Source organism: Heliconius melpomene, chromosome 21 (genome assembly GCF_056956725.1).
Source record: "Heliconius melpomene rosina isolate 202511_hmr_F chromosome 21, ASM5695672v1, whole genome shotgun sequence".
In the NCBI taxonomy this organism is placed as follows: domain Eukaryota; kingdom Metazoa; phylum Arthropoda; class Insecta; order Lepidoptera; family Nymphalidae; genus Heliconius; species Heliconius melpomene.
Genome location: NC_140409.1, coordinates 8,105,265 through 8,132,948, shown reverse-complemented (window position 1 = coordinate 8,132,948; position 27,684 = coordinate 8,105,265). Strand labels below are relative to the sequence as shown.

The 27,684-nt window shown below is 34.4% G+C and overlaps 1 protein-coding gene across 2 annotated transcripts in view; it reads left to right on the top strand.

Annotated features, from left to right (window-relative positions):
* LOC146527128 (protein bric-a-brac 1-like) overlaps positions 1-25,588 on the top strand; it is a 195,795-nt gene extending 170,207 nt beyond the window's left edge. The window contains exons 2-5 of one of the 2 annotated variants that reach the window (XM_085206445.1): positions 13,490-13,547; positions 19,418-19,681; positions 20,634-20,800; positions 21,048-25,588. In XM_085206445.1, coding sequence (XP_085062571.1) covers positions 13,490-13,547; positions 19,418-19,681; positions 20,634-20,800; positions 21,048-21,548 — 990 coding nt within the window. In that variant the 3' untranslated portion in view covers positions 21,549-25,588. Of the gene's footprint in view, positions 1-13,489; positions 13,548-19,414; positions 19,682-20,633; positions 20,801-21,047 lie in introns of both variants that reach the window. The other variant, XM_085206444.1, reaches the window with a different exon arrangement.
* Positions 25,589-27,684: the final 2,096 nt, after the last annotated feature.

Genomic DNA, 27,684 nt, shown 5'->3' with positions numbered 1-27,684 from the left:
CTGAAAACATTTCGAAATCTTTGTAAGTAGATGGAATATTCTTCTTTTGTAATCAAATGTTAATTTCAATACTTTTCGTCGTATGCCGTGGCGCAGGGGTACAAGTGTGTGACTGTTAACGTGATGGGTTGTGGTATCTATCCCCACTCGGGATATTTATTATTTATTAATTTGTGGCACCAAGGCCAAAACCCAACGTTGAGTTGAGTCACTCAAGACGTAATGCCTCAAAAATTTCTCTCGGTGGAAAGAAGGGAACGGAGTGTCCTAACACCAGGTTCCCTCTGACTACTACAAAAATATAGTTTGGTAAACACGTTTAATATTGAATTAATGGTAATGATCGTTGCAACGAGCAAGTGCCTTTTTACTTGAAAAATAATTTGAATCCAGATTTAGATTACATACTCACTGTACTGTAGTAGGGTTTACAATTGACTTATAAATACGCCTAATATGCAATAAAACGTTGTATACGACGGCAGTAGCATTCCAAACAAAAATACCGCTTTCTTCTGACATTTCCTGCCTTTGTTACTTGTTTTTTTTTTTAATAATCATAAAATACTTAATGCAGTTCGGATTTTTATAAGATTTCACAATTATACTGTTTGTTACTACTTGTAGAAGAGTTTTTTTTTTAACTTCACGCCGTATCCCTTACCTAGGAGAATAGGCTGAGGGAACCTCTTAAGACACTTTCATTCCGCCACTTTCCGGCGAATTTTGGAGGCATTGCATATTGAGTTGCTCAACTTTACGCCGCCGTTTGCCTCGTCACCAGATCGAGGAAATAAAAATATTACCTAAATATTTAATTTCCGCAAGTAGGAATTGAACCCACAATCTATCACGTCGAGTCGCACCTATGTGCCCTTGCACCACCACTGGCTTTCGAGTAATAATTGAAAATATTTATTTAATTAGTTCTATAGCTTTAAGATAATGTAGATTTAGTCTCTACATGTAGTGTGTGAACCATCGTAATCTATGTTAGTACGTTTCAGTCTGCTTATAACGAAAATTGGTAGCCTTATGTAGACATTGTTAAGATAGCAAGAAAATAACGTTTCAATCATGAGAACTACAATGAATATAAATAAATACTTAACTATTAGCTTCACGCTGTATCCCGCACAAAGGAGGGTAGCAAGAGAAAACCTGGGAATCTAGTGTTAGACACTCTGTTTTCTTTAAGATTATTAATATCTTAGTATTTATATAGATTTAGACATTGGTGGCGCAGGAACACAAACGTGCGATTGTAGACGCGACATGTTCTGGATTCGATTCCAGTTCGAATGAAAATGAAATATTTAATATTTTCATATATTAACAAACAATGCAGAATTCGGCAGAGAAATAGGGAGCAAAGTGTCTTAACACGAATCTCCTGCCTACCCAGATCTTCGAAGCGGTAAATACAATAATGACGCGCACCGACACGAATACCTACATAAAAGAATTCCATCAAGTGGGATGTATCTCAAATTATATTACCAGAACGTCGCGCTCGCATTTGTTCCAACAGTTATATGTTAAACAAAATTTATTATTAGCGGACATTAAAGATCCGAGGCGCCACGTCCGTCTGTCTGTCCGTCGGCCGCACAACACCTACAATAAGTATTATGTTTTAGCTAAACAACGCTATTGTTAGATTACATTTTTACAAATAAAAGTTTTTGTGTTTAAACACCCCACGTGAACTATAAAATACATGGTTGTCAGTTCAAAAGATATTATTTAGTGTAAATAGCATTACTACAAATAAAAATAATTTGTTTTTTTTTTTTTAATTGAATTATTATTTTAATATTTATTAATAATTATATAAATGAAAAAAATTATAAAAATGATTTTAATATCATTTTTTTTGTTTATTTAAAATTTAAACACACACATATACACATATATATACACATCTGACAATAGAACGGCGCCATTATAATAATTGATAACTTTTGTCAAAGTGAGCTGCGCGGGCGCCGGTAAACAACGATTGCGCGAGATCAAAGCATGTTTACCGACCATCGACTAATCAACCGACTGATTAATTTAATTAAACATTACTAGAAAGATTTGTTTACAGCACGTTTCCTCAGTCCACATGGGTTCAAAGGAAGTAGGCCGGAGTGTAAACAAGAGGGCATTGTTGAGACTCGCTGAGGAGCGTTCCCGCCGCCGCCGTCTCTAATAACCGTATGGGCTTATGCGGCTTTGGCCGTTTCGCTTCTTTCGTTTTTTTTTGGTGACATTTTCTTTTTTTTTTTGTGTGTATCTATTTTGTTTATAATTAGACAAAGACATATATATATGCTTTAGAATTAAAATGTTTACAATATAAACAAACGTAACAAATTAATTATTTGTTTCGTTTTACAATTATTATGTAAATAGACCAAATTCAACATTTAAGGTAAGGTAAGGTAGAAAAAAGAACGACAATACAAATTTTTAATATCCATATCTGTATGAAAATAATAAATAAAACATGTTAGTTTGAAGTTTACGCTATAGGTACCTACATGGCTACACACGCGAACAATAAAATCAAAGTTAACTTTCATTTTAGTTAAAATGCAGGAGGGTGAGTACTTGTCATACGCTCAACCGGCAAGGCCCTTTGAAGTTTGTCTCGCTAAATACCTTAGAATTTTTAATAACCTACCGCAAAGTTACAAAAACGCGACCTTTCGAGTAAAGTAATATTTGTTTTGGCTTTGTTTAGTTTTTGTTTTCGTAATTCCGCTTTGTTAGGCGTATCACGATTTTGAGGAATACCTCAAAGACATTTCGGACACAGAATCTGCTTATTATATGCTCGGCAGGAGAAAAACCTCCTTACTTCTGGAATATTAATAGAATTGTATCAATATTATTACGTTAAGGTGGATTAAATTCGAAGTAATTAGTAAGTGAAGCCTTATATATATATAAGCAGTTTCCTTTATTCAATTAACATTCGTTTTTATTGTGAATATCTTTGTTAAATGTTAATATGGTGTATTGTATTGTTATTACCGTAGCGCGAGTTCTTAGGAATAACGTATACCTATATACCTAATAATTTTAAGTTTCTTTACAATTAGTAACATTGAATCATTGTATTATTAATATGTATTATGTAGGTATATAAAACTCAGTCGTGTTAGTTATACCATTTATAACTCATGAACTATTCTAGTCATACGGTGAAGAGTACAATCCATACGCAAATACAGTTTAAAATAAAGTTAAAATAAAATTATTCTAAAAATAAAATAATATATCATTTTAAAATCCTTAATTATTAAATATTAATAATTAATTTAAGATCAAAGTTAGCCGGATCAGGTAGCAGGTATTTTCTTTATAAAGTTATTTATACGATATACAAGGCTGATCTCCGGAAAAGCTGAACTGATTTTCATCTACTGAATGATAGGGAAATTTATGGAGCAACATAAAGGCGCTATCACGGAATTCCCGCTGTATCAGGATTTACGCGGGAAAAACTGCGTGTATCGCGTGTGCTTATCGACTTTCCAGACAGATATGAAGAACCAAATATTTTTCTATTATATATGACAATTTTAGCGTTCAAAAATAGATATTCCCTAAATAATTTTAAATAAATAATCGCAAGTACAGTTTAAGGATAACTTTTCCCAATAGGAAATAAAAAAGCATATAAAAAAATTGTCACTAATTTCTGTCTGTACATGAACAATAAAAATAATAAAAAAACTACTGGGATCAATGTAATAAAACTTAAGGAAACGAATTTAATTTTTTTACTGCTTCTCTGTTTATCTATGCGATTGTGCACGCTAATCTGAGAAACATCTTAACCAATTTAAATGCAGTTTTCATTATAGTATTTTAACAAATCTACCTTAACATTTATTGTTTATTTTATGTCAATCGCTTCATAAATAAAAAATATAAAATATATCAAATTAAAGTAATTTGTTTGATAAAATGCTACAAACAATTTACTGAATTGGCTGAAATTTAGTTTTAAAAGAATACACATTGCCTTTAAAAAGTTGCTATTAGAACATTAGAAAGTAATTGAGATTAGTAAATAAATAATTATGTAGTTCCAGTGAATAGTATGAATATTTAATTGGGCCCGGTAGGTGACCTTGAAGATGTCATAAAAAAGGACAGGAATATCTAATGTGGAATCTATAATAAAGAATGATGAGTATTTTAAATCTACCTATCTTACATATTTTACCTCTACGCAATACTTTTAGAATTCAGCGAAAAATGGGATACGAAAATATCTTAACGGGAACGGAGTGTCTTAATATTAGGTTCCCAGGTTCCCTATGCCTACACTGTTATACGTGGGATACATCGTGAAATGTTATATCAATACACTACACACACTCCGAGCATACTGAACAGCCAAATAGGGCAGATATGTAATACCAGTATTGAGAAATCAATAAAATTTGAAAACCTTAAGAGACATCTGACCGCGTTCTCCTCATCCATCAGCAACAAAACAATCAGCCCGCGCCGCCCGAGTTACAATACGAAAAGGTTGTAAATAGAACAAAATGGCGTCAACACACGAAGGTCCTTAACCCTCATTAGCTGGACGAAAGGGAAAACGCGCGAAAAAGAACGAGTTTTAATTCGGGAAAGCCAGTTTCCCCGCGCTGAAGTGCGCTTCTTTTACGTTTTGTTTTTTAATTAGTTGCCGCTTAAACTTTAGCGCGTTCCGTTGTTCACTTTTAAGTCTATTTTTATTTTACCCCTTCCAATTAGGTTTTGAAGGACAGGTCGCATTAGAGCCTGACAACTTGTTAGGCTGGGAAAACAGCCAGGCGTCGCTCGATTAATATAGCAATATATATTGTTACACACTTTATGCAAAAGTTTAATTTATAAATATTTTTAATATACAAATATATTGCAAAAATGAGAACGGGAGTTTTAATAAAAACGCTTAAACAGGTCCGCGTTCGGAAAGTTTGCAAAGTATTTTGAAACTTTTCCGATACGAGCTGCATACTGCTGCTATAAAAATCATATTCTACTATTTGTAAATGTTTCTTGCGATATACTCTACTCGTAATTATTTTTAACTGTGCTTTTAGTTTTACTTAAGTGGCAAAACGAACGTATTTTATAACTACAACTGGGTCGAATTACTTCGAATGAATTTGAGTTTTCATTAAACCTGTAAGGAAAATTATATTTTGCACAATTTAAAATAAATCCAGTAAGTGCTATAAAGTTTTACATCCGGTACGAATCTGGTTGTATATAACATTTTTTAATTTAACTTCTTGTATTTAACTCACAATATGCTTAGAAAGGAAATCCATATCGACACGGGAGAAGATTCATTTATTCTTCTTAAAAAGAAATAACTTGTTAATTAAATGAGAATCCCTTACATAGAGTTACTGTCTTGAAAGCACTAAAGTATACAGAAATTAAAATGAACCTTATCAAAATGGACAGATAATTTTGTATTGGTAAATTTCACATTTTTTTAAAATACAAATTAGTTTACAAATTAGAAAAATAGTAGGAAGTAGGTATATGTATGTGTAGTATATGTATGTAATACGTATTGTTATTAATATAACTATTATATGTTATCATTTAATAGTACAACAAGAAAATCTACAATAATGACATATCACCTAATTATCTCACCTCACATTTTACAATACAATTTACTTCACAAAACATTTAACGTCCCTCTACCATTCATCTTATTACTTCCCATCTCTACATGTACTAGTGAAATTGAAACTTTTCAGTTAAATTAGAATAACAGTGTATCGCATATAAAATACATTAGATAAATTAACAATTTTCCGCGCCGCAAAGACGTCTAACAATGACGCAGTATAATACTAGGGTTAAAATGTAATGTGTTATTCCGCGGTGTTTACGTTTGATTACGGAGTAATGATGGGCGCGTCCAACATTCTCAAGGAATATGGGAATATTGCTGCGCCGATTTTAATTTAACACAACATAGCAGCATAGCGGGCCGCGCTCGAAACGTATATGAAAACAAAACAATAGACGTACAATACTCGTAAAATGCAGTATTAATGTTCTAAATTAATTATAAACAGATGCGGGCGAAAATTTTCTCGGCTGTTACGTAGGTAGGTAGGTAGGTAGGTAGGTAGGTAGGTAGGTGTATGCGGACTGGTAGTAATTGTGTTATCGTTTAATTTGTACTATTAAACGCGACCGTGACTCACAGCCGTTCTACTGTGGCTTCAAAATATACAAATATATTTTCTCTTTGTTTGGTATCTATAGGTATATTCAACAAGCAATGCCTTCAGAATTCGACAAGTGAAGAACGGAGAGTTTTAACACTAGATTCCCGCTCCCTGCTATGTACGGGATACAGCGTTTAATCTACTATTTAGATAACTCCACCGATCGACACAGCAATTTGATCAGGTCCAGTTCATGTTAAAGTAGTATATACTTTGGCGTGTGCTTGCATCCAGCATATCAAAACGATAGTACGGCTCCACCATATATTCGGAGTCGTGAGGCTTTGTTCTATCTGCATATTGCACCTACCGCATCGAAAGTACGTGACTAAGCGTATATCACTAATGCGTGGATCTCAGGGGAATTATGAACAAATTGGTAGCAGCGATTTGAACATTATGTAGCACTTCGCCGTGCATAATGAACGCGCGACCTGCCCCCGACCACGGCATGTCTACTACGCATAGGTACAAGTAGTCCGACTCCCATCACTTGCAATATATTCTTCCTATCTCCTTTTTACATATTAAATATTAGTATTTATATAATTAGCTTTTTTTGAGGTTAGGCGTGACTGGTTGTGAGTTTGATCCCCACTCGAGGAAATGAAGTATTTATTTTCATTTCTTCGCTCTTTTGTGGAAGCAAAACGTGGCGTTTACAGAATTCAAATGGTATCAGTGTTTACAAAATTCAAGAGAGTCTCTTTACACTAGGTTCCCTCTGTCTAACTTCCTGTTTGCGGGGTAGAGCGTGAAGCTAATATAAATTAGTTTTTAATTTTTAATTAGAAAGCAAGTATCGTGGAATTTATATCTAAATTAGAACAATCTTCGCACCGCATATATAACAAACACCCTTCCACCATAACTAAATAATTCGTGAGCAGCAAGTTCACCGTATGACCGCCGAAATAAAGAGCACACTGTAAATATTTCATACGGGACATAATACGGAACTTGTACCATTACTTATTCACCTCCTTCTATCCACATCATAGCAGGTTTAGGCTGCGCAATGAATAAAATATAACAGTTATAATTTCTACGTACGTATAAAAGTCGTTTTAAATTAAAAACAAATGTTCGATAAAGTTCGCCGTAAATAATTCAGTCATTGCGCTCGGTCGCTGCCGTTGTAATTGGGAGTGTTGGGGGTAGCTGCCTACCCCCGGGGTGAGCCAGGGTGGAGGGGCGAGGAGGCCTGTGGGGTGATAATTAACATGTTTGTCTTGCTTACATCGTCACCAGCGCCGAAACTACGCTGAAGTCAAATAAAATCTTAGTCGTTTTGCATAAGTACCAACGCTTACTAATATTTGAGTTTGCAGATACGACGGGCGTTGTAATTAATGCGAAGAATTAAAACTTGTGTGTATGTATGTTGTTTAGTAAAGTTCTCGACTAAAAACATGTGCAATGCTTCGTGTGTATTCAATGGAAAACTCGAATCTCTACTTGTTAGCTTAAGTTTTTTTAATATTAATTAATCAATATACTAAAATACAATTACCTTATTATTATAAAATATTCGGATAATACACTTTAAATGATATTAAAGGCTGTATTCGGCTTACATAAAAATAAACAGTAATTCGTAATATATATATATTACGAAAGTTAAATTCTAAAAGAGCTAAGTCCTATATTGAATATTTAACTACATAAAGACTGCAAAACTCAAAATAAATAATCATAAAAAAAATAATAGTAACATGACACAATATATTAAAGTGATATTAAATTGTTTAATAATATACGAAGACAAATAAATCACAGGTTTATTATAACAAACTAGCAGAAAATTGTCTTTTCGTGGAGCGAGTAGGTAATTTATTTAACAACGTAGAATAAATACATAAGTACCAGTTGAGTTTGATGCCTTAATATTTACAACGTATTCAAATATAACAAGGTAAGTGCGTGTTCATTTTAAGGTGGTAATAAACGTATTGTATTTTATATACACTTACTTACTAATTTAATTTTTTAATTGCGTTAATATATGTAGCGGCGTTGACTCGACTTTGATTAGATTCCCAGGTTCCCTTTACCTACTTTTCTATGTTCGGGATACAGCGTGAACCAGAAAAAGAAACAAATACCTAACTAACATTTCGATGTAACAATTTGCGCAAAACAAACGGCAAATAAATTAATTTAGTAACATTAGAACAGTACGGCAATTAGATTAGAGTAGTATCTGTAGTGGGCGCGCGTGGTTTTTTCCTCTATTATTTCACTATCGAGCTTACTACATTTACAATAACGTCGAGACGCAATAAAAAAAAAATAAATAGCAAATTACTAATGAATGAAATACACAAGAATAGTGTCCCACATAGGTATATTAATAGCACTAGAAATAGTCGCAACAATGGCGGATAGGAGGGTGAAATAGAAAAGTGCCTATCAAGCCTTTAGACACTGTAAACATATAAAATGAAGGCAGTTATTGTTCTTCTGAAACAATAAGAGCAACATATTCCACAATTGACTGAAGCCATTTCAAGTGAAAGCGCTATAGAAAAAAATAACCAGTGGATACCACATCGACGCACGCTTAAACAATCAAACGGGCGAACAAAAAGACAGTAATGTGGAAATGGATAATGCAGGAGCAGTGCGCTCCACGCTGGAGCGCTGGAGCACGGCTCCACTGAGAGAGACGGCCAGCTCGGCTAAGCCGAAACGATACAATCACTTAGCTCACGCGAGGGTGGAGCCGCTACACCTTCCTTTATTGCTGCTCTGTTCTACCGTGTGCGAGGATGTGGGTTCGATTGTCACTCGAGGAAATTCAACATTTATATTAATTTATATTTTCATTTTTATGCTCTGTTGTCGAGGATAAAAAAGTAGGGAACGTAGTTTCTTAATAATAGGTTCCTTCTTACATGGGATACAGCGACCGATTTAAACCCGAAAAACGCGTATCATACGTATTAAATTATACTTTTGTGAGCAAGTTTAAATTAATATCAAGATTAATTTTATTTGTTTTATATTTTTGGTCGATCTGTAAAGAGCGCGGCCGCGGTCAGTGGGGCCGAGCCCTTAGCGCCTCCACGAGGATGTATGATTAGTTTTATCCTTCGCAGTGACTCCTCGCCCCCCCATTCTTCTACTACAAATGAATCAGCCGCGCCGAGCAAACGGCTTAAGTGTTCCAACAAATTGGAATCAATAATAATGCCACACTGCTTTTTATACTTTTCACTTTGTGCAATTTCGTTCGTTGCGGCTGCCGCGGCTCCTCTCGAACACTCGCGCCATTAATTGAATTGGAAGAAATGTGTTAAATAACTAGATATTCACCGTTCATTTGTTTTTTATCCGCCAGCAGCGCCGGTGACGCCTCGGTGCGTCCCAGCGCTCACCGCTTCAGGTGATTCCATTTCAATAATATCAGTTTTCATCTCATTTAACGTATAACAACATTTCTCTGGATGATTTTGTACTGATGATACTAGAAATTTATAGCTAGAATTAACTCTATTACATATTTATATATGTAATTGTGAAATAAGGATGCGTGCGGTGTTCGCTACGTACAAATTTACGTTGAAATGGAAGAAATAATAAGTAACTTATTAAGCTTATTTGCAACTGGGAAGTTATTTTTGCTGCAGCATGCACCTCTCATCTTCATTCCGCGGCTATCAAATTGTCTAATTCTCTCGACCCGTGCGGCGCTTTTGTGGTAACTATGCCTAATGTTATATTCGCTGCGGTATTTAGTTAATACAAATGTGTACTTTAAAATATGTTTGTTGGAAAAAAAACAGTTTTAAATTTTAAATTAAAAGAATATACTAGTTTAATATTTAAATACATTTTTATATTCACAAAAATAGGAACTATAAAACACTTTATATTATAGGTACATGTGTATTTGAGACTTACTTCAAAAAAACTGTCCCAATTTTTTGTATTTTCAATTTTTTTTTTATATTTATTTTTACTTTACAAGTCGATGTAGGTCGTAATTTACATACAATTTATGTATACCTTAAAAGAATATTGTTTTACCCACTCTAAAAAACTTAAAATTTAGTGTTTTTAAAATTAAATTTTAAACTAGCCAGCTTTGTAAACCATAAAAATAAAAAGAAAAAAATTATACCAATCACATTTTACATAAGACAAATACAAAAAAAAATCAGCAATGTTTTCACAACAATCATTAGGTATATCTAACCGTTTGTCGATTGCTGACAGAGGTCGTTGAAACCATTATTATATGGGGTGTATCATTTAGACGTTAGGCTATTAATAGGGGTGGCAGCCCGCGCCAACCTTATGCAAACTAAGTTATATATTTGTTACTGTATACACCTATAGGTAACACATATTGATTGTTAATAATATCAGCTATCACTAAATTGTTAAAAACATGAAAGTATTCGATTACTTTTTTTTATATTTTAATTTTAATTTGATAGTGATTATTATTGTTTTTCCATATAAAAAAATATTAAAAAGAAATACGTCTAATCATCTCCAAACTTCCCAAATAAATTAACAATCACAAAATTATTATTTAAAAATTTATTAACTACACAAGCTAATATAAATTTAATTAATAAATAGTTTGACATATAAAAATTATAAAACACAATTATATCAAATATATATTTTGCTTTTCATAGAAAACAAAAGTCAATACAGTCTATTAATTACCGTAAGCGTGAACTGTCCTTAACTACTACTTGTACATCGCAGTAAGTATTATTTGTTGAAAGAGAATTTTTAATTGAATTTTAATGCCAAAGGCTTCATGTCTAGAGGCATTCGGTTTTAATAATGTTGGTACCACTTGCGAAAGATGTAATTAGTTAATTTTTCTATGATGTCATTGAGTTGATATCCTTTTGGCGACGTGATTTTTTTTATCTATATTGTTTTTATTTTTTATATAATACTAGCGCGTCGCTCGCGGCTTCACATGCTTGAACTTAACTGCATCATTTTCGTTTTCTTATAATAATATAATTTTAAAGGCAATATTCCTATATTTAAAATTATTGTTTCAGCCAATCAAGTAAAACAATTGGATATTTATAGCCATTTTGCCAAACAAAATTGTTTGAAATGGTATAACTTATTTGTTTATAAACTGATTGAAATATAAGAAGAATACAAAATGTTAAGAGAAGTTTCACAGAATATAATAGTGAAAACTGCAATTAAAACCGGTTGAACTGATTCTAAGATTAGCATTAACAAACGCGCAGACAAACATAGATAAATATAAAGAACATATTATTTGTGGTTTTATTACTTTATTATCTTCCATGTACAGATGCCGATCTGTTACGATTTTATTATAAGTATATATGTATACATTTTTTTCAGCTTCACGCTGTATCCCGCACATAGCAAGGTAGGCAGGGGGAACCTAATGTTAAAACACTCCGTCCCCACTTTCTGCCAAATTCTGGGGGCATTGCGTGTTGAGTCGCAGAACTCAACGCCGCGTTTTTGCTTCGACACCAGAGCGAAGAAATAGAAATAGAAACATAAATAAATATTTCACTTCCTCGATGGGTTACGTCACCTGTTAATCTGTTTAATTCAGAACGTTAAATAATGTACAATGTAAGGGGTTCATTATTAATAACTGTTTACAAAAGGAATTATTACTAGTAAGTACTATTACCGATAGCAAAATTGTGTGGTGCCTACAAATAAATATGCAATATCAATCTTTCAAATTCACATGAATTTTCATTATTTCGCTCTAGCATCAAAGCAGATAGATGCCCGGCGTTGAAATCCGCCACTCGACAAAATCGGCGGACAGTGGGAAACGGATTGTCGTAACACCTAAACAGAACCTATTCTCTCTGTCTACCCTGCTGTATGCGGGATACATCGTGAAGCTGAGAAGAGAAAAAAAAATATTACAACTTAAATTAACTTTTGTTCCCTTTCAATACTTCCTAACAATTTTTATTATTGTTTCGTTACTTAACTAAACAAAAATATAAGATCAATAGTAACGGCAAGATGAAAAGATTAGATTCACTAATTTACACCTCCCGATGTCGAACAGGAAGTTTACGATCGGACATTTTATCTAATGCTACCGTGCACCGCCTATCGCAGCCAGCAGCAGGGTTATTTACAACGCCGGCGCAAACGGCGGCCTTCTTTGTGACTACCTACAACTAAGCTTTATCGAAGTTTTAATTGTGAATGTAATGGCCATCTGTAAATGAGTAACAATAGATTCTACAAATATATTGTTATTTGTTCAGGAAGACGCGCGACGCCGCGCCTCGTCGCTAGTCGGCGAGCGCACGTGTCCGAGAGCCGGCCGCGCGACTCGCGCCCGCTATTGTTTGTTTACCCGAATAAAACACTAAAATCCAATTCAATAACAAAGAATTAAAGATCCCAAAATAAAATTTATTGCCCTCGTACGATAAAATAGATTTATGAATGTGCCGCGCGAGCGACCAGCCCATGATGTTATTAGGTGCGCGCGGCAAGCAAGCTATACCTACGAGTAAATATAATATGTACACCGCAGCATGTGCTGAATTATGTAAATATAAACGATATTACCCGCCAGAGCCGATTTCACGAGCGTTCGGTATTTCTTGGTAGCGGCACCACGACCATACTATAAATAAATATTAATTCTTTCTAATATTACTTTTATATGATACTTAAAAGTATTTGGCTTGCGTACGCCGAATACTGTGAATAAAATTGATAAGAAATAGAGAAAGTAGCGTTGTATTTATATGTGTAAGTATGACAGCGTGACTGCCGTCGTCCGCAAGATGTCGCTCCCGGACAGGCAGGCACGCTGACGGCGTGTCGTCCAGCGTGACGTTGTGGACATGTTTAAAAATGCTCTGCGGTTTCATCATCAGCAAATTTTTAAATGTTTACCTCAAAATTACAAAATGCTTTCATTCGCTGTCGACGCCGACATTTGCAAAACACTGACAAATATCTACCTATCTGTAACTTTGATTTTATTTCAACGCTTCAATGCAACGTTACGCTTGAAAGTGCATTTTTTTTAAATACTCAGTAATAGAATGAATATTAATGACAATTGATTATTATGTACCTACTTTTATTACTCGATTTGTTGTACAATGTAAATATATTATTTAAATATGGGCATATGACTGAGTCTAATTACTTTTTTTGTCTAATATTATGTTTTTAGTTAGTATGTTACTTTAAATATTTCAACTGGTATATTTTGTTTGCAGGCAAAATTGCTTGAGAACTCTCATGCATGGCTCGGAGCCTCCACATCTTCGATTGCAGGTCAGTTAAAAATTTTAATTATATTTATTAATTATTTAATATAATCTTGTTTGATATTATGTGGCACTTTTATAATACATATTGTTTTATTCACGCAATTGAATGTCTTGTGTAATAAATACGTTGGTATATAGTTGGAGAGCTCTATAACACTTGTTAGAAAACAAATATGAGCTTATTTTTTTCGTATAAAAATCCATGGCATTGATTATTAAATATAAATTGTTTTTAAAATTCAAATATCCTGGTATTTTTAATTCATTCAAAAATGGTTCATATTGGAAACAGACAAAAAATAGAGTTCACCTTTGCGTTGTTTGTATGAGAATGTGCACATTGTACGGAATGTGATAACTTCAAACCTGGCATACCTTTCCCTTTATGCACACTACAAACAGCGAACTTTGCAATCTATTGTGAGAAAACATACAAAGAAAATAACTTATAAGCTGTACTAGTTTTTACAATCATTGTTAAGAATCATTTAATTAACAATCTTATTATTATGATAATCTGTTTCACATCCAACAATATATCAATTTAGTAATTGTATTGGATTTAAATAATTACTTAGGTACCTACTAGCTAGTAGCTAGTCCATCTCAAGTTGTTATATTGCAGCTCATTCTTTATACCAATACATAAATAATATATTTATTAGATTCATAATAATTCTGAAAGTTCAATCGTGTGAAGAAATCGTGTTATTATTATAAATACTGTTATTTTGCTACCGTAATTTTCTAATACAATTGTATAAGCATAATCCGTACAAATAGTGTGGTAACCAGAGTACCTACTATTCACATACGAATACAGCCCAGGTAACGTCTGGCGTGGCGTGAGAAAACACCTCGCAGGAAAACTGTATCTCTCATTATCTACACTGTCAATTCATTATTGTTTGATATATGTGCCATATATTATTGCACGCTATTTTTTGATACTGGCAATATTAGATATTATTAATATAAATAAACTAAGAGATAGAGATGATGTGATGTAATAAAATTGGAGATTGTTTACGCGGTATTATTTATTTTATCTGTCGATCAGAATACCACGGTCATACCCTCAAGTTGAAAGCACCTACTTGGACTCAGAGCCAGCTGCAAGAGGCGATACAGGCGGTGGTCACGCAGCGTATGAGATTCACGCAGGCCGCCACCCACTATGGAATACCTAAAGGGACTCTATACGATAATATATTAGGGAAATCCAAAAGAATGGCAGTTTTAGACGAGGCCGGACTGTTGGCTAGCGAGGAACGCGCTGTCCTAGACTTCTGTTGTGAAACTAGCGTCTCTCCATATAATAGAAGGACTAAGAAGTCAATTGTTGAAGTTTTGGCATTCGTTGAGAAGCTGCGTCGCAGTAGAGACTCTGGTTTCGCGTTCATTGGTCTGACAGGGTTCCGTTGGTGGTGGGCTTTCTGCAAAAAACATTCTATAGTCTCTCTGTATTACGAAGGTTCCTCTAAAGCTAAAAACTCAAAAGTTAAAACCGAACATACAGATGATGATGAGTCATGATTTGTGCACTTATCCTGATTTGGTTGTTATTTTTTTTCGAATGTTTATATAATATATATCGTTAATGTATATCGATATTATATGTACAAACATATGACAATGATATACAACGATAAAGAAAGTAAGCGTAGTTTTTTTTTGTCAATGTCAGCTTTACTTTTTGTTTTTGTTTGTAGAGTCACACCTTCCATTTAAATACAGGAAATTAAAATTGTAAGATATCCATTAAGATTTAAAATGTATATTATAATTTAGTATTTTTTATATTTCAAACAGGTTGGGTTGACAAAAGTTCAACATCCCTCTTTGACCTCTTGTCAAACCACTTGATTTGACAATTACAATAAGACTTAAAGATGTACTTATTCGTATAACTAAATATGTTAATAAAGAATTAAGAATCAGAATTTATTCAGGACTGATTAGAATTAATTCTTAGCTACTGAAATAAAAAAAAACAGCTTAAACGTGCCTTATTGTAATCTCTATGTGATATATTTTATATTAGGCGCTATACATTTGTAACAAACGTTTGTATAATAAATATTTTAGTGCCATACTATACTTAAAATATTTCAATTATTATAAATAATTAAATCAAATAAGCAAATTAAAAATAAATACCACCTAAGTACTTTTAAGAATGTTAATCCTTAAAAATCTAATGTAATTATTTATATTATTATGACAAATTGTGTGATAGAAATGGATTAAATACTCGTGAATAAACAAATAATATTTTTTTATAATTTTAAAAATAAAAATGACAACAGGTAAATACATGTACATTTATTGAAGTAACGTTATAGTAACCTGTAGAAAACTACATTATTTTTAGAAACAGAAATTAATTGAAAATATTCAAGTTATATTACATATTTTTGTCATGGCTTCAAATGAATTCAAATGACATTCCATGTATATATACTAGTTTCTACTGTTTTATTTTTATGTTTATTCACAGAACCACTCGTGCGTTTAATAAGCTGTAGCTATATTAATTATCTAGTAAACTTTAATTACTTGTCTTTCTAGAAAAAACTGTGGTAATAATTTCTTTGCTCATTGTCAAAGAGAAGCAACGGCTTCACAAAGTATTTTTTTATATAGGCAGGCTGATAGATTTTTTCGTTGCAGTTGATTTGTATTTAACCTTAAATTACTTGAAATAAGAATAAATAAATAAATCTTATTAAGTTATTTTTCATGTAATATTAAGCTTTTCACTGATACTATAATTTAATCAACTGTACTGTGCTTCTATTCAGTGCTTCTATTCAGAGGGAACTTAGTGTTAAAACACTCCGTCCCACATTTATAAGTAAATTTATTTTATAAATGAGTTTGTATTAAGTTGAATGCAAATTAATGTTTTCTCTTTCTTGCAAGCCACAAATAAATTAATAAATAAGGTAATAAATTGTACTACACACATTTAATGATGTCTCTTCCTGGCTGATGTGCTTATACTTTATAACTTTTAAGAACAAAAATCCAGGCCAGTAGTGCCGCAGGGTCACAAGCGTGTCACTGTAAACGCGACAGGTTGTGGATTCGATTCCTATTCGAGGAAATGAAATATTTTATATTTTCGTTTCTTCGCCCTGATGCAGAGGCTAAGCATGGCGTTCAGTTCCGCCACTCAATACGTAATGCCTTCAATATTTGGCGAGATGTGGGTAGCGGAGTGTTAACACTAGGCTCCCTTTGCCTATCTGCTACATGCGGAATACAGCGTGAAGGTAAACATGAAAACAACAAAAATCAGGAACTTTAAGATCAATTTTCATATAAAAATAAATTATTGATATTTGCAATCTAAGCACGTTTACGTTTATACTGAGATAAAATCAGAGGCCGTGTATAATTGCGTACATAATTCGAATTGCTAATAAAAGCAATTCGCGTGCGCACACATACACAGACACACACCCATAAACGATTGAAATATTGAAATACGGCACTAGATTATAATACGATTTTTAATTTAGATAAAATTAATTTAATAGGCCATTGTAGCGCAGCGGCACACTTTCGTACACTTTGACTGTAAACTGCGGTTCTGGGTTCTAATCTGGTCGGGTGAATGAATTATTTTCATTTCTTCGCTCTGGTAGTTGGACAGCTTTCTGCGCGCAATGTTTCGGTAACTAGGCGGAAAGTGGAGAACGATATGTCTTAATAGTAAGTGAATCTAAGCAAATTAAGTAAATTGTACAATTTATTATGTTATAAAGATTTGAATACAGGCATTCTGACAGACTTATTTTTGTGAAATTATCTAATAAAATATAACTACATATAACATTCATATATTAGACGTAAGTGTATAAAATTAGCTTACCGCGAAATTACTTAACAAAGATAGTATATATTCTTAAATATCCTACAAATATTATAAATGTGATGTTTGTTCCACTTTACGTTCAACTACTGAACACTTTTAGATTAAACTTTACAATAATATAGTTTATATACATCTGAATAATATAGGCTACAATTTACAATTTATGTAATTTGGCTATAATATATCAATAAGTTTAAGGGTGTACCACCTCTTAATTGATAGTTGTATAAAAAATATCTATAGATACTCTAGAAAATATTTTATTAAAATATATTTTTTTATTTAGTAAAAATGAAAAACAATGTAGTATATACGGTCCCTTAATATTTTTTTTAATTACTTACTACATTCCAAAATGTATATTGTTTTCTTTATACGCCGTAAGTTGTTAAAACATAATAAATAAATTAAATATTAAACAGTTACAAAAAGCTTTGCAATGACATTAAATAGTGAAAAATGATGATAATGTTATATTAATATTTTTATTACTACATCATAATTATTTTTAAAAATTGTCTTACACCCTATTAGCTCTTTCACTTCGTTTGTTCTTGCATACAAAATTTATTAATATAACATTTGTTATGTAATTTAAAAAAAAATATAAAATTGATTTTATTTTTATCTGAATTTTACTTTAAAAGGCGGAAAAATAAGCTGATAGACGAAGATTAATATTTCTTTTCTGTATTTAGAACAATAGAACTGCAAAGTATATAACTATAACTTTTAAACTATTTAAACAACCCTTATCATGAAATTTGAAATAACCAAATCTACTTCACCTTTTATGCAAAAAAAAATCCCTGTGGCATCATACGATCGATTGAATCAATAAATTAAGCTGCCAAAATATACATATTTAGCTATAAAATATATTTGTGGAACAGTAACATCACTATAAAGAGGAAAAAATAATAAATATTTTGAAGTAAGGTGCGTATATAAATGACGGTTAAACTAATTTTTTAACAAACCCGAAAATCAAGGGTAATTCACACTTAACACTTTTTCTAGATTGTTAGGTACTTACATTTAATTAAACTTTATTATTTACAATATTTTTAGGACGACACTAGAACCTACTATAGATATTAGTTTTAACATAAACAAATAATGTGTTGATCGCAATGTGAAAATTAACCGATTTATTGCCATATCTGAATATGAAGTAATTAAAAATAAAAAATCAATTTAAAAATAAAATATGTTAAGTTTTATATATTAAAGTCTAAAAATCTGTATTCTAAAATCGGTATAAGATGCTTCTCTTCAACAAGTACGGTGTGTGACGTACCTGGCGCGTCTAGGGCAATGATCGGTTAAAATTCATTGTAAAATAATTGCTCAATTATCTATATGTTAAAATTGTTAAATATTAGATTAGTAGCTTAACATCTATATTTTTATAAATGTATTACTTAGACCAATTATAAGCAATATTGTACTGAAATTACATCACACAAAAGAAACAGTGAAAAAATATACAAATAAAATTAGTTTTCATTTTATTTACTTTCCTTTTAATTTATTTTATTTTAATAATAATTATCTTTTCCACTATATACAGATATTTTCAAGAGGTCAGTATTTAGGGTTTGTTTTTTTGTTTTGCATGCGCTGTTTTTTTTTTGCAAAGTTATTATGCTTTTACTGTAATTATATATATATAAAAAATAAGGGTAAAATAAGGGTATATATATATATATATATATATACCCTTATTTTAAGTAGCTTTAAGATACTCGTATATTTTTTTTTATACTTATTATAAATATAACTCTACTTATAAGTAAATTCATATAATATGCCTGGAAATAATAAATTCACAGCCCAATCGGAATTTTTATATCACTGGATAAAGAGAATATTATTTCTTATCTTTAAAACTGCCTAGTAGTCAAAACTTCCCAAACATTATGATTAACCAAATTTAATAGATACTAGTATAACATATATTAACCCAAATTTGTTTTAATTTTCAGCAGATAGCTACCAGTACCAGCTGCAATCCATGTGGCAAAAGTGCTGGAACACCAACCAGAGTCTAGTGCACAACCTGCGGTTCCGCGAGCGCGGTCCTCTCAAATCCTGGCGTCCTGAAACCATGGCCGAGGCTATATTCTCCGTTCTGAAAGAGGGACTCTCTCTCTCCCAAGCTGCCAGAAAATACGACATACCGTATCCGACGTTCGTGCTGTACGCGAACAGAGTCCACAACATGCTCGGCCCCAGCAGTGACGGCGGAGCAGGTATGTTAAATATTTAAATTTGTGCGTCAAATGATTGTTGTATATCGAAAAGTTTTACTCATGTACATTATATATTTTGTAAAAAAAATGGATGAAAAGAGTAGTTATTAGACGTTTAACATTTTAAGACACGAGGTAATTAATAACTCACTTAAAGGGAACTTGCCAAAATCGTTTTTATATATTTCACGGCAACCATAAAACCTTAGTCAATAAGCATCGAAATGAAATGAACAAAACTTTTCTGGCCGAATATCCGGAATGCAACAGTCATTTGCCGCTGGCTAAGCCAACGTCACGGGTTTCTAGTTGTTCCTAGCTACGAAGAGAATTTTTAATGCCTACATTTGGGATTACGAGCTCAGATTTCGTATGAGAATCAGAAAAGCTAGCACTATTCCATTGCCTTATGACTTTTAACCTAAATATTGTACTTTCTGTAAAGCAGTTCTGGGACAATTATCAGCCCGTGTGTGTAAAATAAATACTTTTACTTAGTTCATAATTTTGCTATTTTATGCATTGCAAAGCGAATATGTTTTTTTTGGAATTTGCGATTATAATTTAAATATATAACATGTTATTCTTATGTACGTAATGTGTTTACTATTATTATATGATATTTGGTGGCGACTTTTAAGCTAGCTATATTTGTTTAGTACTTACATGTCACTGTCCTGTTGTACATAAAATGTAAATATATTATATTATCTTTATTAAATGTATAAATTAGATTAATATCTTTTCTTGGTTAAGACATTTGTTATCGTAAGTATCAATTTAAACGTTTATCTTTTATACCTATTAATAGAATATTTAAAACAGAGAAACAAGAAGGAACCAGATATTAGTTTGTTTGAAATTTATCGGTAATTTGTGTCTTAACCTATGTTAACACTTGTCTAGTAATTTGCGCTGTCAGTTCACGCTTTACGATTGTGACTGGTTACAGATTTGAGACCAAAAGGTCGCGGACGACCGCAGCGCATCCTCCTGGGCGTGTGGCCCGACGAGCACATCCGCGGCGTCATCCGCGCCGTCGTCTTCCGCGACTCGCACACGCCGCACGCCGCCCACCACATCAAGGAGGAGGTGCTTCCCGTCTATCCTCCCATCACGGTCAGTATCGAGCGGCAGAAGCACTTCCGCTCTATCTCCATGTTCGGATGCTAGCGAGGCTAATAACCCAATGTTCTCTTTTATTTGCGAATGTCATATGCCCTTGTATTATATCAGCTAAGCGACTTATCCAATTTAAGATTTCTCTCGTACATCACTTTTATTTGTTTTCTGAAATGCGAATTGGTTTTTAAATGTTAAAACCGATATGTTGAATAACTAATAGTGTGGCGAACGCGTGTTGCAGGACGGCATGAGCGTGCAGAACGCGTACCCCGTGGCGTGCGGCAACGGGCGCGAGGGCGGCGTGTCGCCCAACGCCGCCGCCGCCGCCGCCGTGGCCGCCGTCGCGCACGGTCTGCGCCGCCAGATGTGCAACATGGTAGTGGCCGCGCAGCGGCCGCCCGACCACCCGCCGCACCTGGGCCTGCCGCCGCTGCCGCTGCAGTCGCCGCGCCTGCCCTCGCCGCTCTCCGCCGGCCTGGAGTCACCGCTATGCTCGCCGCCGCCGCCAGGCCACGCCCTCGAGCCGCCCAAGCCCGCTGACCCCTTCCGACCTTTCGCTTCGCCTCGACCTGACAGTCGTTACGGAGAACGTGATGTCGTCTCCGAGATGACCGAAATGGGCCCGCCTAAGACACCGGTATCGATCGCCAAGAACGGCAAGGACCTGACGACTCCGCTGCCGATGCCACTGCCGGTGAAGATGGAGCTGCCTCCGGCAGAGGCTCGCGCCGAGAACATTTGAAGCGAGGCCGCGGGCGCGGCGCCGGCCCCCGTGGCCGGCGTGCCCCAGCCGCTGCCCGCTTACCCCTACTTCGTCCCGAACCGCAACTCCGTCGGCTACTTCTAGGCGTCCCGCCCTGTCCCCGACCTGCCGTCGCTTTTGATCACATTTATTTAATCGACACGATAGTATCGGCATTATTTTATATTTAATTAATTATTTAAAATGGACTCGCTGTGCAATAAATTGCTTGTTGTTTAGTTACGAATTTCGTATTATAATAGTATATCTTAGTTTAGTTATTATTGTAATCATTTTCTGTATACATCGTACATTTGTGTACTCGTATGTTTTGTTCACATACTTGGTTATATTTTATTTGCTACTATAGAGGAGGAGGGCGACGCGCCGGCGACCTCCGCCGCGTCGCGCTCGCAGTAGAACTAGATAAGTAAGTGTAAGCTTATAACAATTTAGATCCATCTGTGAACGTAGAGATATCAAAATTTAAAACATTTGGCCCGATTCAAAAGACTGTTTGGTATACCTTCATAAAATCAACAACCTACTTATATATATATATATAAGCATAAACATCATAAATTAGATCTAGTTATTAAAGCATAGATGTATGTTTCATTTTACTGTCGGATCGATGTCAATTTGTCTTTTAGAATGATAGTGGCGTGACGCCCGCGGTCCACCGAGACCGCCGCCCAGCGTCGGCCGTGCTGCCCCGTGCTGCCCCGAGCTGCCACGAGCTGCCCCGTACTGCCCCGTACTGCCCTGTACCGGCGACGGGCGACGGCAACGCAACTCACGTCCCGTAGTAGACTTAGCGATCGCCAAATGTAACATAGATGTATCTTTAGCCAGTAGTGATTGTTCCAAATGTTAGGCTAAATTAGAAGATCGGGGCTCCTATGGACTTGGACTCCGCATTGACTTGATGTAATATCGATGTGCCGCTTTCTGTGTCTCTAAAGTTCCTCGTTCTCTCTCAAGCTGTGCAGCCGTTAGAGGTCATGCGGCACTAGGGTACCGTTCACTTGAGATCGTATTATTACTCAGACTATTTTCCGGATAGGACAGTTTACATTGAAATTATCAATAATAATTTAACCTCCATCTCACGACGCTTACTGTGCGCCAACCGCTAACGTAGGTGTTTCAACTATAAATACATACTATATTATACAAGTCGGCAAACTAGTGTTGCTATCGTATTTTAATATTCTGTGGTTAATGTAAGGAGGAACCTCGGCTTGCCCGTTGCAGGCCTAGGAGCCTGCCGCTGCCGCAGCGTAGCTAGGTATACGTTCGATTAACTTAGATTAGTATATATAGTGGTCGCTGTCACGCCGACGACGCGTCCCGTCTCTCGACGGCGAGGGACGAGGACGCTTTAAGGTGTATATGTACAAATTTATTTTACCATCTCCTAAATCCTATCTTATTTTGATTCATACTTTCGGCGGGAAAAAAAATCTTAGTATACTAATCTTCTTGCCGCAAGGGTATACCATTGTTTAGATATTGTTGGCGGACATTCGTTGGCGTTACCACATGTGACAGTGGAGGAGGCGGAGGGCGGAGAGTGCCGCGCGCGCCTCCCTCCGTCGCGCGAGTCTCGTCGCAGAATTAGCTCGAGAAGCATGTTTAAAATAAGTCTTCAAGTGGCCTTGATATCTCACTATTGTTTGGAATTTGGATTATCCGGTTGGGTTAAAGTTTGGAAATTAGTGTATAAAAAGAGACCAAATTATTAAAAATACATTTGCGATTCAGATCTAGTTAAAACTTTTGGCTATCCTTTTGGAAATAAAGTTAACTATAGGTAAAATTAAAAAAAAAATTATATAAACGGCCTATACGTTTCGAAATGAATTGCGTAAATTTGGTAAATGTTACTACGCATATTTTCTATTGTGTAAGTTTAGGCTAATGTGTTCAAAAAATAAATTAAAATTTTTGAAAAAAGTAGAAAGTGCCTTCCAAATTTTTGACCACGGTAAGTGTTGGAACGTGCGGCGACGATCGGCTGGGAGCGGCCGTGCGGCGGCGCGCCTCCACCGTGGACCCGTGGACCCGTGGACATGGACCCCTGGACCTGTGGACCCGTGGACGCGCGGACACGTGGACGCGCCCCGCCGCACTCGACCGCACTGTACGTGCTTAACTATAAAACGTTAGAATTATAAAAATTCAAAATTATTATATAAAATTAAATACATATGACTATTATATAGTGAAAAATATACATAAATTATATATTCGGCCGATGTGGTATTACCCTGACAGGCAAGCGTTAGCTGACTATTCGGCATCAAAATTAAATCTATTATATTTCGTTTGTAATAAAAGATCGGTAAACAATGCAGCATGCAAGGTGCCATTTATTTGAACTGACGACCTCGGTCGGTTCGTCCGTGTCACACTTCAATCAATTAATTTATCGTACTGCATTCGAGGCATACGTTTTGATTACATAAACTATAAGTGACTATATTATTTTCGTGATAGTTAAGTAAAGATGTATGTAGTAATATTGTACCGACAGCTGACGGGGCGATCTGTTCCACATCCTTATTTAATGTTAGCTATAATCATTACTGGCGACGCACGTGCGCCATCTTTGCATGACAATTTTTTTTGAGTCCGGAATATTGTTTTGTGATAGGTATTTATATTTTTATTGTAAAGAACAACTATTTTACGGTTTACCGCTGATGATGCTTTACGCATAATTATTTATTATTTTATAACGACTTAGTTACGGACTCCTTCCGCCGTTTTGGGCTCAAGTATTCATTTCTTATCTGCTGAGTGACCAAAAACTTTTATTTCGAAGTATTTTATTCATGTGACTGTTTAGTTTTAAGTAGTGATTTCTCCGTGGGTAAAGAATAAATTATAAAATAGATCATGTAAGTTATAACATAAACTTTTTGATCTTACAATTTGATTTTTGTATAGCATATCATTATTGATCCTACTGAAAGTATTTTTATTGTTCTTGTGTAATAAATATTACGTTGTAACACTAACCACAAAACCTGTTCGTATTTTATCAAATGAACAAACTTAAACAGTCTCTAAAGTTGATATTAAAACTCACACCTTACCTATATAGATTTTGTTGCCGCTCACGACGTAGTTCGCTTGACCATTTATGAAAGAAGGAAGTTTTTATACCAGCGGAAGAAGACAAACATTTTGCTTGTATAAAAACTCTTAATTTTATTTTGTTTATATTTAATGTACAGAAATGAACTCGTTTACTGTTTTATTATATTTATAGATGTAATTTTTTTTTTAAATGTCATACCCAATAAGTGACATGCTTGTAACCTCATTTCAATTTCTTCCTTCACAATCTATAGAAACTTCGAGCGACCGCGTTACTCAGCGGTAAACAAAATACACAGGAATGATAAAAATATATTTTTTAAATATTATTTTGTCACGATATTATGTCGTTATAATTTGTGTTATATACAATATTGTTGTTAAGATATTTCCTTTTCCTTTACCTGTTCCTGAAGTAATCACATATACGAGCGTTTAGTGTGATTCAATGATACGTGCTGACTGCAAGCTCTCGTGGTCGCTGTCCCGGCTGGCCCGGCACTGTATTATGTTTGTCCAAGTTGTAATATATGCACACAAATTATTGCATTTTTACAATTTCCAAAACTAAAGTCTTCTATAATCTATCTACAATATTCTAAATACGTTTCGGTACAAGTCTAGTGGCATTGTAGGTTAAGTAACGCAATATCAATATCGATTTCACTTCGGCCAGTACTTTTCGTTTCCGGAATCCGGACAGCAAGCACGGAGCGCCCACATGAGCCTGTCATATTTTATCAAGTACAATTATAAAATTGGTGTATTTCTTCAATATTCGGTGTCTCCATGTAGTGGACAGTATCAGAACAGAAATCATTTAGAAACAATTCATGAGAAACTATTATGTAGTATGTGTATCGATTACATTTTAAGTTGGTTATTGTCACAGTGTACCGTTGTCTGAATGAATATATAAAAATAGATAAAAATGTGGTTTCATTTTATCCCTTACGCTTACTATTTATTTTATATAAGTTCGATCCCCACTTGAGGGGATGAAATATTTATTTAAATTTATATTTCCATTTCTTCGCTCTAGTGTCGAGGCAAAGCACGGCGTTGAGTTAAACCACTCAATACACAAGCCTCTAGAATTCGGCGGAAAATGGGGCATGAGGTTCCCTCTGCTTACCCTGTTATGTGCGGGATATAGCGTAAAGCTGATAGCGTACGAAATTCGCCGCATAATCAACATGAAATTAGGTATGGAGTGTGAATTTACAATACGATTTAAGGATTTCAGATTTCAGATTTTATAGAAAAAAAAAAACATTATAAACTTATGTTTGTAATTAATTTAATACCTAATGAGTGCAAACGTCAGCAAACTTAAGCTAATAAAATCTAAATAGACTTTTACAAATTGTACTTCCCGTAGCACACCAATACTTAAATTGATACGGAAGTCTCGGTAGGGGAGTTCTACTCGCACTTGACCGATTTTTGTAGGTGTACCGCTTTATTAAGTAAACCTATCCTCATTAAAGCATACAAAAAAAGAATGACTTCCTTTGTTATATTATTTCTTTTACTAACTCATATTCTTTAAACATGGAAAGTAATGTTCTTTAATGCTTTTTCTGAGTATACCGTGTTATTTTTATAACCATGAAATATAAACGTAAATAAATATTTCATTTCCTCGAGTGGAGATCGAACCCACAACCGTCGCGTTATAGTCACACCCTTGTGCCGCTGCGCCACGACGGCCCCAAAAAAATTCTCTAATGAAAATTGTAAACTTATAAATTTTGAAAACAGTATTTTGTAACCAGCACGTGTTAAGTAAGTTGTAACAAAACTATGACGAAAACATTCTTCAAGTTCCAGTTTGTATTGTTTAGGTTAAGGGTTATTGTAAGTTTGTTGATATTTCTTAGAAAAGTACATCTCAGCTTTGTAGAGAGCCATCTATCGATCGTACCAAAAAAGAATCTATTGTTGCTATTTCACTAACAGAGATGGCGCTGTATTTAAAAGTATCAATTTTCATAATTTATGATTTTTAGTTTAGAAAAAAAAAACATTTATTTATTATTAATTTGATTCCATCACGTTAAGATAAAAAAACACTTTTCGCTATTTAAAGTAATTTTAAAATTAATTTTTAAAGTTGAAACCACCTTAGTAAAAATTGGATTATTGATCAATCAAATAAATAAATAAATTTTTAACGAAAAAAACTTCAAGTAGTAATTTTATTAAGCAAAAATAATTAAAGGCTTTATAATTTTGAAGTGTCAGGCTAACGCTACATAAACTTTACTACAATATCAAAATACTAAGCCTATTTGTGTTCTTGGCACTTCAAAATTATGAAATTTAAATGCAACGACGAGGCATCTCATTTTAACAATGTTTTTCCTTTTAGACACAAATTTTAACAATGTTTTTCCTTGTAACCCTCCCCCCTATATCTTTTAAAATACCAGAGTGAAAGATCTAAAAAATATATATACGTATATCAATACACTTTCAACGAAAATTGGTTTGATCGAGATATAGTCAGTAGTTTTTGAAATATAGCACTTTTTCGGAAACCGCAAATTATAACATTGTTATTCACACAAATGCCATAAGACTATGAAGTTATAGCATTCGTTTCCAATTTGAAACTTTGAAACTGCCCCGCAGGGGGCGCCCTTGCGTCGTCGGCACTCCCCACAGGCAGCCACACAGTGCCTGCATATTTTCAGGGACAGAGTACCCTCTTCCCTACCCACCCGGTGTCGCTGTAAAGGCCAGTAAGGCTAACAGCATTAAAGTCAAGTCCGAAAAAAAAAAAAAAAATTCCAATTTGAGAGTCTCGTTCCTCACTTTCCACCAAATTCTTCAACCATTGCATGTAGAATATCGGAACTCACCGGACTTTGTCTCGGTACTCAAGCGAGGAAAAGGTAATATATTTAATTCCGGGTAGAAATCAACCCTTTGCGTATAGTCACAGGCTGGTGCCACTGTGCCGTTATATTTAATGCTGCGGGTCGCTAGTATAAAATATAACTTAGAAAATAAAACAAAAAAG